The sequence below is a fragment of the Pipra filicauda genome, unplaced genomic scaffold (assembly GCF_003945595.2).
Source record: "Pipra filicauda isolate LSUMZ 115617 unplaced genomic scaffold, ASM394559v2 scaffold68_size4259465_pilon, whole genome shotgun sequence".
Lineage (NCBI taxonomy): Eukaryota > Metazoa > Chordata > Aves > Passeriformes > Pipridae > Pipra > Pipra filicauda.
Window position 1 is genome coordinate 2,193,646 of NW_024104853.1, and position 12,927 is coordinate 2,206,572.

Consider the following 12,927-nt stretch of genomic DNA (forward strand, 5'->3'; position numbering starts at 1 on the left):
TCTTAAAAGAAATTAATTGTTACTACTATTTGAAGGGTAAAGCTACAAGAAATATTAAACAACTTTCAGTTCATTACTGTACACAGATTCTATAAATAATTTATCATTTGCAACATTCTTTTTGTCAGCTATGCCAAAAAAAACCCCACACCCACGGATACTTTGTAAACAATTAGAAAGTCCAATGCATCAACTGTAAATCTTAACAATTAAGAAAAATTATTAAATCTTTTAAAATTTATTAACAGAACTTTTAGCCAGCAATAATGACTGCATCAATCTGAGAAATAAACTCAGATGGAAAGCAAAACCACCGTGGAAGTTTTTAAAGTAACATTCTACAGATCCAGCAAATAGGGCTTGGTTAATTCAGCTTCATTCCAATAACCACAGCCAATATATAAATACGCTAATTATGCTTCTATTTTAATGCCTAACTGCAGCATGACAAATTGAGAAATTAGTCTATTACTGACATCTGTAACACATGCATATATTCATGTAGTATTTCCATTAAAATTATTAAAGCTTACATGCATTTAAGTTCAACTCAAATTTTCACGTTTATTAAGTTTCTCAGTGTGTTGAGCTGTACTTCCAATAAAAGAAAATATTCTAGAAAGCTACTAATAGAAAGGACATAGTTAAAATGCAACAGAAACAAAGCCTGACCTGTGGGTAAGCTGTGCCCATGCCAGACAGCACAGCTGAAAGAACATCTCTTCCCTTTTCACCTGCTCGGTTGGACACAGCAAGCTTTAGCAGGTCAACCATGACTCGCGTGTCATCTGGAACCAGAAGACTCGTAAACTCATCCAAGTACTGCGGTTCTGGGCCAGATACCTTACTTTGACTTTCTACATCCTACGAAACAAAGAATAAACATCCCTCTGTCTTTAGATAGATTTAAAAATATGCAGTCACTTACAGAATAATTTTTAAAGCACACAAGCACAAAAAAACCCTGCTTGATAAAAGCATGGTAAGGACTTAAGTTTTAAGGAAGGTATTGACAACATTACTTCTTTGGTTTTTGTCATGGTTTCTGCAATGATACTGGCAGCTCCAGGATCATCTGTGACTGGAATGAAAGGACGGGAAGAGGCAGCAGCAGCTGAGGGAGTTACAGCAGACGGTGTCACAGCATCTTCTGAAGGAACAACCTAGCCAAAACAAATAATAACTAATAAAAGCTTCAACAATACACTGTAAAACCTTTAAGAGTTTAATTATTCATTAGAAGGGCTAGTGTTCAAAGACAGTGGCAATCTAAAAAGAGTCGTAAGCTCAGATTCACTGCTTGTATTTTTAGCTTCTATTTTATGTTCCTAAGACAGAAAAACAGCCAACACACCCCTCCAATGCCAGCTGCTACAAAAACATACAATAAAACACCAGTGCCTACAGAAGTAGGCACAAAGTACAACACAACCCTTAATAATACATGTCAAATTCCTAGTTTGTTAGAGCAAAAGATCTCTTCAGTAGCAAGCCTTTTCTTTTTTCTGTTTCTGTTAGCAGTTGGGAATCAGAGTAGAATTTCATTTAGGGCCTCATGTCTACATTAATTGATCTAAGTTTATAATTTCATTTCATTCAATAATGGTCAAATATCCTCTCATTCTTGACTTTGTTTTTTAATATCACTCCTATAAAAAATTCAATACCTCTAAAATATTACTACAAATCATCATAATTGCATTTAAGTGACACAATGCTTTCTGCAAGTTCAAAATTGAATTCACACTAAAATTTTAGCTTTTCCAAATCTGACATACACAGAGAACCCAGTCCTGAAATTAGAGCATGAAAGATTTTTTCATTCTCTGCTATTATCAAACTAATGGAGATCATATTTTTCAGCTTTACTGTTAAAAACTGATGGAAAAATAATAATTTGACACTTTACCTCCCCTCTCCTGTCCTGCCATGGGTTTGGGCTCAGCCTCTCTTCTATATCTCCTACAAGCATGCATTCATCTCCATTTGCAGGGCTTCCTGCAGACGTAGCATCTGATGGGGGGGCTGGCGATGAAGAGGGACATTCTACTGGCGCAATCATACTTGCAGGCATCAACGCTCCAACAACTGCATCCCTGAAATCATTTAGGACAGATTAACATAAACTTAACTATACTCCCTTGCTGAACTTGAAAAATTATATTAGCTTGTCTTAACAAAAAAAGGTAAGGCTTCCAAGCTCTATTTAGAGAGTAGTTTATCACTCTTCTCCTTTGGGCCTGATGATTAAATACATGTTTTAAGGCCACTATTTTAACCTGAGTTTCTCTTCATAAATTTTAGCACAAATACTCTGTTGTCTACTAACAATGAGGGCACTGTAAAGTTCTATTGTTCTTTCCAACCTGCCCCCAACTACTTCCTCCCTATTATCTATCATGACTGACTTAAACTGCTTCTACATTGTTCACTTGAGCATTCTTAAATAAACATTTTTTCCCCCAGACAATTTAAACTTTTGGAAACAAAAGCATAGAGGTAACATCAACATAAAAAAAAAAATTAAAGGAAGCTTAAGCCCATCCTGAGGAGTCCAAACTTGTTAAGCAATTTATACCTGACTCAAGAGACCCTAATACATGGTAAACTGTGTCATCTTTTGCTCTGCAACAGACAAAAACGTTTCCTACCTGGCATACATGATTTGTAACGCCATCAGTATATGAGATAATGCCTGCTGTTTGGCAACATTCCCATCAAGTGACAGGAGAATCTTAGCAAGAGAAGGGCGATTCGGCTTAGAACTGTTTGCCCCACTGATTTTGTTACTGGCAGCAGAAGAATCTGCATCTGAAGGAACACCTGGAGGGTGGGCGGAAGAGAAAGTGAGCATTTTTTAATGGTGTAATACATCATTAGAACTGATTTATCTAATTTCTTGTCAAATCAGAAAGATGACTAATCTACAGTAGATTCTTAAACTGCAGTGCCTACAGCTACAATATTAAAGTCAATATTGAGGCTTTGCAGCAAGAGTTTTTGTAAAATAAGTGTTTGAACTTGTTACTTACTTACAAAGATTAAGTAATACAAACAAAATATTTTGGTAATCAGCACCTAAAACAAGGTTTACTTACACAAACATTCCCAAATAACAAGAATATATATTAGATACACATTGCCTTGGTCATCAAAAAGCTTAATTAGCAAAATGTTTGGTGCTTTCATATGCAACACAAAACATTGCTGTTTTGACTCCTTAATTCTTAAGTCTCTTACCTTAGAAACAAAAGGTAACAGGTGAAAAGATTAATATTACAGTAGCATTCATCTATCATTACCACCATAAAGACAAAGTCTTTGGGGTGTTTGAGAAACCATGCTGCATTTTAATCTTCTGAACAACAATTAAAGTTCAAACCAATATGACTTCTGGACAAGTCCTTTACAAGTTCAACTCTCAGGAAGAGGTTTTGTTGGCTTTTTTTTTTAAAGGTGTATTTTGTTGTTTTGTGATTTTATTTTTTTAAGACTTTTTTTTTTTTTTTTGCATTCTTCTATCACCTATTTAACCACACACAAAACAAACACTCCAATGGCATTAAAAGAAAAAACAATGTAAGGCAACAAATACCAACCAAGATAAGAAGCACCTAAAGGGTCCCTTGCTGTCTGGAAAAGTACTGGCTCATGAACAGATGGTGTAGCTACATCCACCGTTGTCCATGCTACACTGTGGGAAGACCCACAAGCAACCCGAGTGATTTTCTGGCCTTCCAAGCCCTGGACAAGAGTGGGTTTTCTGTTGACTGTAGTAGTTCCGTTGCCTTGTTGCCCATGGTCATTGTCACCCCAAGCGTAAACCTGCCAGTAAACATTTCCACATATGATTTCACTGCATATCTCATTTAAGTGTTTTCTTAAAAATTCCTACAAAGGAATGTTAGTAGCTTGTACTGTTACTCTAGGACACTACTAGAACCTACTGTCGTAACTTCTTCCCACCCTATTCATTAATGCAGGCATTATCATACATTGAAGAAAAAAATCAAAGCACTTTATCAGATGATTCATAAATTACTGCCAATTCATAAATGATCAGTTGATTCATAAATTACTGAATGTTCACAGTGAACAGTAAGTTAGAAGAATTAATTGCTTAGTAATTACATTGGAGATCTGAACCAATACTGTGATAATGCTGAATCACAGCAGAGAAATCTCTCCAGAATCCTATGACTGCTTCTGCATTTCCAGAGTAAGAAGCAGGAAACTGATAATGAGATAATACAAGGAAAGCATTACAAAAGCTACTACGACAAAAAAATATTTAAACTCCAGTACCAATATGAAAGCTAACATATTTTAAATTATAATCATGCTTTTATTTATGCAGGACTTTAAAAAGTAAATAAATATAATTAGAAATATTTATTTCATTTAATCAGCACCAATACTGTTACACTTTTTTCTTCATCACCATTTTACTTTATTCCTTTCTGGATCAAGGAATGAGGGGAACGGAGGGCGAGACACAACGTACCTGTCCAGTGTCAGTAACCGCTAGACAATGAAGTGCGCCTACGGCCACGTGCACAATCTTTTTACCCCTCAGTCCTTCCACAACCTGTGGCTTTCGTACATGTACGTCTGTGCCATGGCCTAGCCTGAAGTAGTCACCCTTACCCCTGCAACAGACAATAAATGTAACATTCAGAACAACTACACTGTTTACACATTCCTCTGTCAGTGCAGCTTCCCGAATGAAAATATTTCAGTTTATCACTGCATTAAACACAAACAGCAAGGAGCAAATTCTTCAAAACTGAATTACAAAGGCCTAAGAATGAGGATAACTGCAGTTCTATGACTCCATAACTTCTCACCTCAATATAGAACAGGCATGAGTATGACTTTTTTGTATGCAAAGTAATTGGGATTACCTTTAATTTCCTCTTGCAGAAACACTGCAATTATAAACACTTGCAAGTTCATGTGTTTTGATAAGACCTGGATAGATTTATACTACTGAGGATAAACCTAATAACAACAGATCCTTTAAGAAGTCACATAAGAAAATACATAGGAATTAACAGGTTTTCAGAATTGAGTTTTTTCACACTACTGGAAGCGTCAATATAGGTTCTCAAGTCTCCATAATTTAAATTCTACTAAAATTATGATACACAAAGTGCACTAAAAAAATAGTCTACACAAAACTAATGTAAATACCTTAAAATGCCTCTACCAAGAACGTCAGTAAAGAAAAAACCCTGAGATTTCTTCCACTGCATTTTTAGTAACTGTTCACTCAGTTCTGTTGCTCACCACCACCACCACCACTTTTTCTCAAAAAAGGCTACATTATTCTGGAGACAATACTGTTATCTACCTGAAGTTATAACCCAGAAGTTGTGATTTTTTTCCTCAAACCATTACAAATTCAAGAAGAATAAAAGTTTAGAAGCAACTCAGCCATCCTAAAGCACAAACATGCTCAGCTGAAACAGACACAAAAAAAATCTCCTTGTAGACATGTAATGTCATGAAACAGCTGTAGATTTTTGACTAGACGTAAGTGTTAAGACAAACTGGGACAAAGAAGGAATATGAACAAGCATTTTGCAGAGTTCTTAAAGACTGCCAAATTCCCTTTCCTCTTACCCCTTTTGTCACTACAAAAAAAAAAAAATTAAGAGGAGGAAGGGCAAGAAAGAAATAGTTTCCAATGACCACTCTGAGAAACAACATCTCTGCTAAAAACTTTTCTCCCCTTTAACAACAGCAGTAACTTATACGAATAAAAGTTTTGTGGGTTTCTGTTCATATCATTTAGCAACGACTGACAAATTACATAACAAAAATGACTGTTTTAAGTCTATTTAGCTTTGATAAACATAAAATGGGTCATAGTCTTAATAACAAAGATGGGGTAAGACCTTGATCTGGTTAGAAGTCTGAAGTTGATCTGCCATGCTGTAAGCTCTGAAGTTTTACAGAAAGGTTTATAATTTCAAAAATCCAGAACTGTGTTCAAAACAAAGCAGAAGCAAGCACACAAATAGAAGAAAAATAAAAATGTTTCTGACTAACTCTATGATCATCTCCTACCAATTCTTCCTTCAAGGCACCATTACTGACAACTCAGTAGCCTTCTGAGCAGCAACTAGCTCCACAGAGACCCTGTGTTTCCATGGAAGCTCTTCCCATCTGCCCTGAACTTCAGTTTACTTCCTTACTCTACTGTATGCTTACTCTCAGACTCTGCTTTAGCTGGAGACTACATACTCCATGCTATAGTTCTCAGGTTCTCTTTTCCTCATTCCACTCCAAAGTCTTGAATTAACATTCCTTTACATGTTCCACTGCAACGAAGAGAGGGAATGATCTCTCCCTTCTCCACTAATTCTGTAAGACTCAGGCGCTCTAACAGAATACAACACACAACTAAACACACTACAGGACAGTGTTAGAGTAATTGAACAGATACAGCTTGTCTTGAAGAGCTGCCAATTTAAAAATCAGAGTGCACAGATAAGGCACAAAGGGAGTTAAGACAGTTGAATAGCAGTAAATCCCACACATACTTAGCAACTGCTTTGTTAGCAGTTCCTGGCAAATGTAACATACCATGTCCATACCACTCCTGACTTGGTCAGTGCCAAGGAGAACTGTGCACCGCACTCAATCTGACAAACGCCTTGGCCGTTCAGTCTTTCAATGTTCTGAGGAATGTTGCATCCTTCACTTCCTCCTCGGCCCAGTTTTCCAAAATCACCATCACCCCAGGAAAACACCAAACCTAACAAACACCAAATTTCAGGTCAAACAATGATCACAGTATTCCCATGTGCTAGAAAGCTTCTGGAACATGATACTCCTACCTTCATCTGTCAAAGCAAGAGTCTGAGCATCCCTGCTTCCACAAGCAACCTGAATGACTCGGTGGCCAAGCAGCACTTTAACCTACAAAAAACAAGGAGTAAGCAAGAAGTTTTAAAAAAACTGTGTTTTAAAGCCTTACAAACATTTCCAAGGTCTTATGACTAACCTTGTTCATTGTGCCCAGCCTGATCAAAGAACTATCAAGCCACGCTCCCTCAGAATCCTACAGTGCTACAGTAACAGCTTCCAGTTACACATCAAAGAAGATGCAGGACATGAATGTTCAAAACAGCACTAGTCATTTTGTATCGTTTCTCAAGAAAGAGACTGGATCTTTTTGGCTTTTCTGAAATAGCTTTACTGTTATTAGAGGTAGGTGTACCAAAATCTAATTCAGATCACTCCAAAACAATGTCTTCATACTGCTTTCATGTTTTTTGTTGCTTTAGCTTTATGTTATCATTTATTAAACACATTTGCATTTCATCAGAGACAAGAAACATTTATTTTACCATCTTAGGCTTCAGTTGTGTGGTATTATCTCCATGTCCTAGTCTTCCATATTCTCCAAGACCCCACGTATACAGTTCACCACTAGAGGTAATAGCAGCACTATGGGAACTGCCACAGGCAATATCACGGATGCGTTTGGTTTTCAGTGCTTCTATCAACCTGGGTTTATCACAGTTCCTAGAGAAAATGAACAACAAATTCATTGAATTAATTATGAAACAGTCACACAATGCAATCCAACCTTCATAATCCAAAAAATTCTGTGCAATAACCAATAGCAATCTCAAGATAAAATAAGATGCAACACTGTGATTCCAAGATGTACTCTTTAGTGGCACCATAAATATAAAGTTAACACTATTTTAACATGTTTAATTCAAGAAGTTTTTTATATATATGCTGCAAAACTTAGGTGACAAAGTCAAAATATCAAAGTGATGAATCAGTTAAACAGCATATAATATGAAGTGAAAACCAATATCCTGTCATTGCCCAAAGTGAGTGATTTGTTAGTAGCAGACACAGACAGATAGATGACGCTCCCATCCCAACTTTGCTCTTTGCGAGAAATCAGAACTAGAATTTACTGTTAGGCTTCTTTGTAAGTACTGGAAACTTTTACTATTCATATGTTTACAATATTCTCTTAATTCAGGGAAAAGATTTAACTCAAGATTTTCTAATACTGACTGTATATCAGAGCAACTTTTAAGGTTCTACATAATTATGCATGGTCTCTGGAAAATTTGCTCCCATGAAATGCTCCAGAGTTCCAAATCTCACTTCTAATAAAATTACAGAAAACATGAGACACTTGAACAATAAACAAAAATACTGCTCTCATCTGACCTTCCCTTTTCATTAGTCTGACACACCCCCTTATGAATATGTATTTGTTTTAATATATTAACCATCTGAGTGGGGTACTGTAATTTTTTATGTATTATGAGCAGGTCCTCAAAATATATTAGAATGACAAACAAAGATTCCCCCACAGGTTTTGTTTATCAGTTTTTTTTCTTTCAAAATATTGTTCTGTGAGTGCATACAGAGTAAAATCCTGAGAAAATTCAAATTTTCCTCAAAGCTGTCTTGTGGAGGATTAAACTCTGAATTACTGAAAAGTGCAAGAAATTTATTTCTGGCTAACAAGTCTGTGAACCAAAGTCGAAAGAAAAGTGCTATAAAATACTCTGACAGGTTCACATTATGAACTGTTACAGCTCAGGAATGTAAAACTGCAATGGTTTTACTCCTCAAGGCACCTCTGAAAACCTTACCTTACAAAAACAACCAAAAACTGTGTGTCCAAAAGCATGCAATTTCATCAGTGATATTCCAAAATACTACTCAAGACTTTATCCAATAAGTATGTTTCTAAGTATATTAATTGAATACCTCCCTTTTAAATGACTGAAGAGTGGCACATGGTGCTGAAAAAAAAGAAAGTCTTCTTACACGACTTTTTTTTTTTTACTCCTATTGTATTAAAAATCCTGTTACTGTCTATAGTGGTGGTCAGCTGTGCTGTAACACGAAACAGAAATCTCTTCTTACTGAAATACACACAAATTTGACATCCTTACATTCTACTGAAGTGACCAAGTTTTCCATCATCTCCTTCACCCCACGAAAATACCTTTCCATCAACAGTTAATGCCATAGCATGTCGGCCACCTGAAAATGTAAACAAAATAATTAAATTCGAGTTTTCAAGTAGGCAGCAGGTCTAGCTACAATCTGACATTGATGTACAATGCAACTGTACGAGTCTTCCAACTCCATACACAGTTTATTTTCTTCAAAGTTTTTATGTGATTTAATTTAAAATATATAACTTTTGTAACAGTAGGTTTCCTGGCACATTACAAAAAAAAAAAAATAATCACTCGATTTTCTATTTTCAGTGTTGCAAGAAAAACGGGAAAAAACAAACCTGTCATTTAGCAATATTAAAAAGGAAAACACTCTCTGAATTAGACAGAAAAAAATTACCAAAGTTAAGTTCCAGCAGATAAGAAAAAATGTATGGTCTAAATTCATAGATTTTAATAACAGAACCATTAGATTTAATCTGACATTGTTTGCAACAGCCAGAATTTAATAACCTGTATTTATTTAAAAACCAAAAAATCTGATATGTGATGCTGGGGCATCACAGCACCCAAGATAATTGCAAAGCAACTATTTTCAGGTTTATGTTATGTTTGCATATATAAGCATAGCAATAGTCAGTACCTGAGTGAACAGCCACCTTCTTTACCACATAGTTACTGAGAGCTGTAATTTGGCGGGGAATAGGCACAGTTCCGCTAGATATTCCTAAACCCAGCCTTCCATTTGTGGCTTCTCCACAGGCATATACTTTACCCTCCACAGTCACTAAAATGAAGAAGAAAGTTTGAAACACCATTAGCGTTTCACAACTGGAAATCTGCTTCTGGCCTTAGATAATTATACTTATTTCAAACTTACATTACCTGCAAAAAGGCTTTTGGATCCTCCAGCTACTTGTACAACATTCAAAGCAGACAAGGTTTCAGAAAATGAAGGGACCTTTATCTACAGCAGACAGAAAATAAAAAATTCCACTTTAATGTTTTACACTTTAAAAAGAAGAGCTTTTACACGATAAACCAGTTAATCTAACAGGTACTTTCAGATGCCTTACACATACCCGTTAATATACACCAGGGATAAGACAAAAACCAAGAAAATGCATTTAATACTAGAACTACGACAAATACAAAACCTGAGAAAAAATGAACTGTGACATAAACAAGGACTTTCTTTTAGTAAAGTTTTCTTGAGAAAATCAAAGAATAAAGGAAAGGTTAATATTTTTTTTCTTGAAAGACACTCTATGGATACAATAGTATATATTCACAACATAAATTATGAAGAATTGAATTACAACATAAATTGAAGAAATGCTCTCAACATAACTTTCATATTAATCATATCTTAAATTGTTTAAGCATTTGCCTTGTATCTCCTATCTTGGATTGTACTAAAAATTATGTCTAAATGGCTGCACACAGGGCTGAAATTCCTCCTGAATTACACCGAATAGCAATCAAGTTAAACCAATCATTAGATCAGAATTCAGCTTTTTTTCCTGATGACTGTACCATTTCCAGGAACAAGTAATACATAGAAAAGTTCACCAATATCTTCATTTTATGCAGGAAAACTCAAAAGGAACTGGATATATACAGAGTGCTACAAATTTTTAGAAAAATTAGTTCACTATCATCTAAAATGAATGATTAGGTGGCTGCTAAAAATCAAACCAGATTTCAGAGTAACACATCTACTCTTCATAGCTTTTGGCAATAAACCGTAAAAATCTGACTAAATTTGAATTAATTTTAGTTGTGTGAGACTTGTACATTTTTATTTTTCTCGGTTTCTTTTCTGTACTGATGTATGAAAACAACAAACATACCTTGGAGCCTTTTAGCCCTCCCAATTGGTCTTTGTCATTCAGTCCCCAAACAAAAACTTTGGTTCTTATTGTAGCTGCTGATTCAAGCCCAGCTGCCTTCTTTCTGACAAGACTGAACATATTCAGAAAAGAAAATAAAGTCAGTTTAGCAAACAGCATGTTTAGCATAGGCAACTTTTTACTGTATTTCCTGATTTTTTTCAGTTTGGAACAGTTTCAGGACTCAGACTACACTACTACAGTTAAAAAAAACCCCAGAATATTTTGCTGAGCACACGTGCTACATACCAAATATAAGCACATCAAGTTTTTAGGTCAGTTTACAACTCCAAGCATACTGCAGAAGCATACGAGATGTACAAAATGCTACCACCTAATCAGTGTGACAATCTTAAAAAACTAACTTATTGACAAAGGATCTACTTACAGTTCTGATAAAACTGATTTCTCTTTACTAGCATTCAAGCTAATAAAGTTACTTTTACAATAATCTCCTGATTATAAGAATGTGTAGGTTCTTTATCATTACCCCCTGCCCCCACCACTGTAGTTACCTACCTCCCAGTGTTAGCTTTATCATCATCCTCTTCCTCATTATCAGAAGCCAGGAAAGGGACTGCAGCCAAATCTTCATCCTCTGCCCGTATACGTCCCAGTATGCTGAGGCCATGTATTTTGCAATCAATCCCAGAGCTTCTGCACTGCTTGATTGCAATCTCAATATACCTGTGGTACTAAGAAGAAAAAAAAAATATATTGCCATCTTTTGGGTTCTACGTAACTTCATAAAACATAGGAAAGAATTAGAACTTTTCCTTGACTTTATCACCTTAACAAAATGAATCTGTAACTTTAAAGACTTGGCTTTTGAGGTCTAAATTCATACTTTATGATAAACACATGGCCTCATTCAAGAAAAATTTTGCTTACAATCCCGTAAAAGTTTATTACGCATTTCTCCTTGCTGTTAGTCAAAAATATCAGAACTGCTGTCCAAAATTATCCCCAAATTTAAGTTTACTGCAATGTCTTCTTGAGTTCATAGATATACTGATTTTCATGAAAATTCCCTAAAATATCATTACTACTGTGTTTACAATAGAGTTACACCATGATTATGGTGAAACTTATCAGAATAATTAACTGCACTAAACTGCCAGAAATACCGCTAATTTAGAGGAAAAATAAATACCATGCATTAATAATCACAACAGTGCTTTTCATCCATCCCTTGCAGCACAATATTTTTCTGTTGCACCTGAGGAATTCTCACACAAACTTTACTTACTTCAGTACAATCACTGAGTAGAGGCACTGTGGTGTCTGTAGGATTTATATTGATTGTCTTTAGCTCTATAAGGTTATTTAAGGAATTACCCCCTAGAAAACATGGAAAGAAAAACATTTTAGATATGATGTTTGTTTCACAAACAAGCACTAAGCATGTTGAACAGCTGATTATGTTAACTGAAACCAGGTAAATATCTACTATTAAGCACAAAAAAAAAAAGGGTTTGGACTTCTCAGAGAACAAACATACCTGAAACTACAACTAAGGAGGGCATGTAGCTGCTGTCTGCAGGGTCCACGATCATCTTTAGTCTGTGAACAAGAACATCTGGAAAAATCTCCAAGCGAATCCAGTGCTAGGGGAAACATACAGAATTTCATTTTTAGATGGTACTGTTAGGACCATATGGTTAACAAGAATATAGGTGTAATGCTTTTGAAGAAAACATGAAAAACAGATACAATATATGGCCAAAGGAAAATGACCTTATGAACTTCTCGCTTGTCCGACCTCTAAATACAAGCAAAACAGTTGCAGCAAAAGATTTATTTCAGCCAAGAACAACACCACTGGGAAGACAGAGAGCACAATACCAATGGAGGTCAAGAAATGAGATATAATATAAATCTTAGGTTTAAGACAGACAACTAGCAGCAAAATCCCAGTGCCTATGCTGCCCACAGAGCATTACTGCAGGCCAATGAAACTGATAAACCATGAAATAAGGAACAAGGTTTTTAATAAATACCTAGACACAGAAGTCAAATTTACACTAAACAACTTTGCCGATGACATTAAACTAGGAGAAGCTGTTGACTCCCTCGAAGGC

At 35.6% G+C, this 12,927-nt stretch overlaps 1 protein-coding gene across 2 annotated transcripts in view; it reads right to left on the reverse strand.

Moving 5' to 3' along the window:
* Positions 1–12,927, reverse strand: part of HERC2 (HECT and RLD domain containing E3 ubiquitin protein ligase 2) — a 108,729-nt gene that overhangs the window by 28,570 nt on the left and 67,232 nt on the right. For both annotated transcript variants that reach the window (XM_027726342.2, XM_027726343.2), the window contains exons 54-69: positions 12,348–12,453; positions 12,096–12,187; positions 11,366–11,541; positions 10,808–10,919; positions 9,840–9,921; positions 9,598–9,741; positions 8,946–9,036; positions 7,359–7,536; positions 6,846–6,927; positions 6,592–6,763; positions 4,505–4,649; positions 3,600–3,825; positions 2,652–2,823; positions 1,910–2,096; positions 1,023–1,163; positions 673–864 (exon numbers count right to left, since the gene is read on the reverse strand). In XM_027726342.2, coding sequence (XP_027582143.1) covers positions 673–864; positions 1,023–1,163; positions 1,910–2,096; positions 2,652–2,823; positions 3,600–3,825; positions 4,505–4,649; positions 6,592–6,763; positions 6,846–6,927; positions 7,359–7,536; positions 8,946–9,036; positions 9,598–9,741; positions 9,840–9,921; positions 10,808–10,919; positions 11,366–11,541; positions 12,096–12,187; positions 12,348–12,453 — 2,298 coding nt within the window. The remainder of the gene's footprint in view (positions 1–672; positions 865–1,022; positions 1,164–1,909; positions 2,097–2,651; positions 2,824–3,599; positions 3,826–4,504; positions 4,650–6,591; positions 6,764–6,845; positions 6,928–7,358; positions 7,537–8,945; positions 9,037–9,597; positions 9,742–9,839; positions 9,922–10,807; positions 10,920–11,365; positions 11,542–12,095; positions 12,188–12,347; positions 12,454–12,927) is intronic.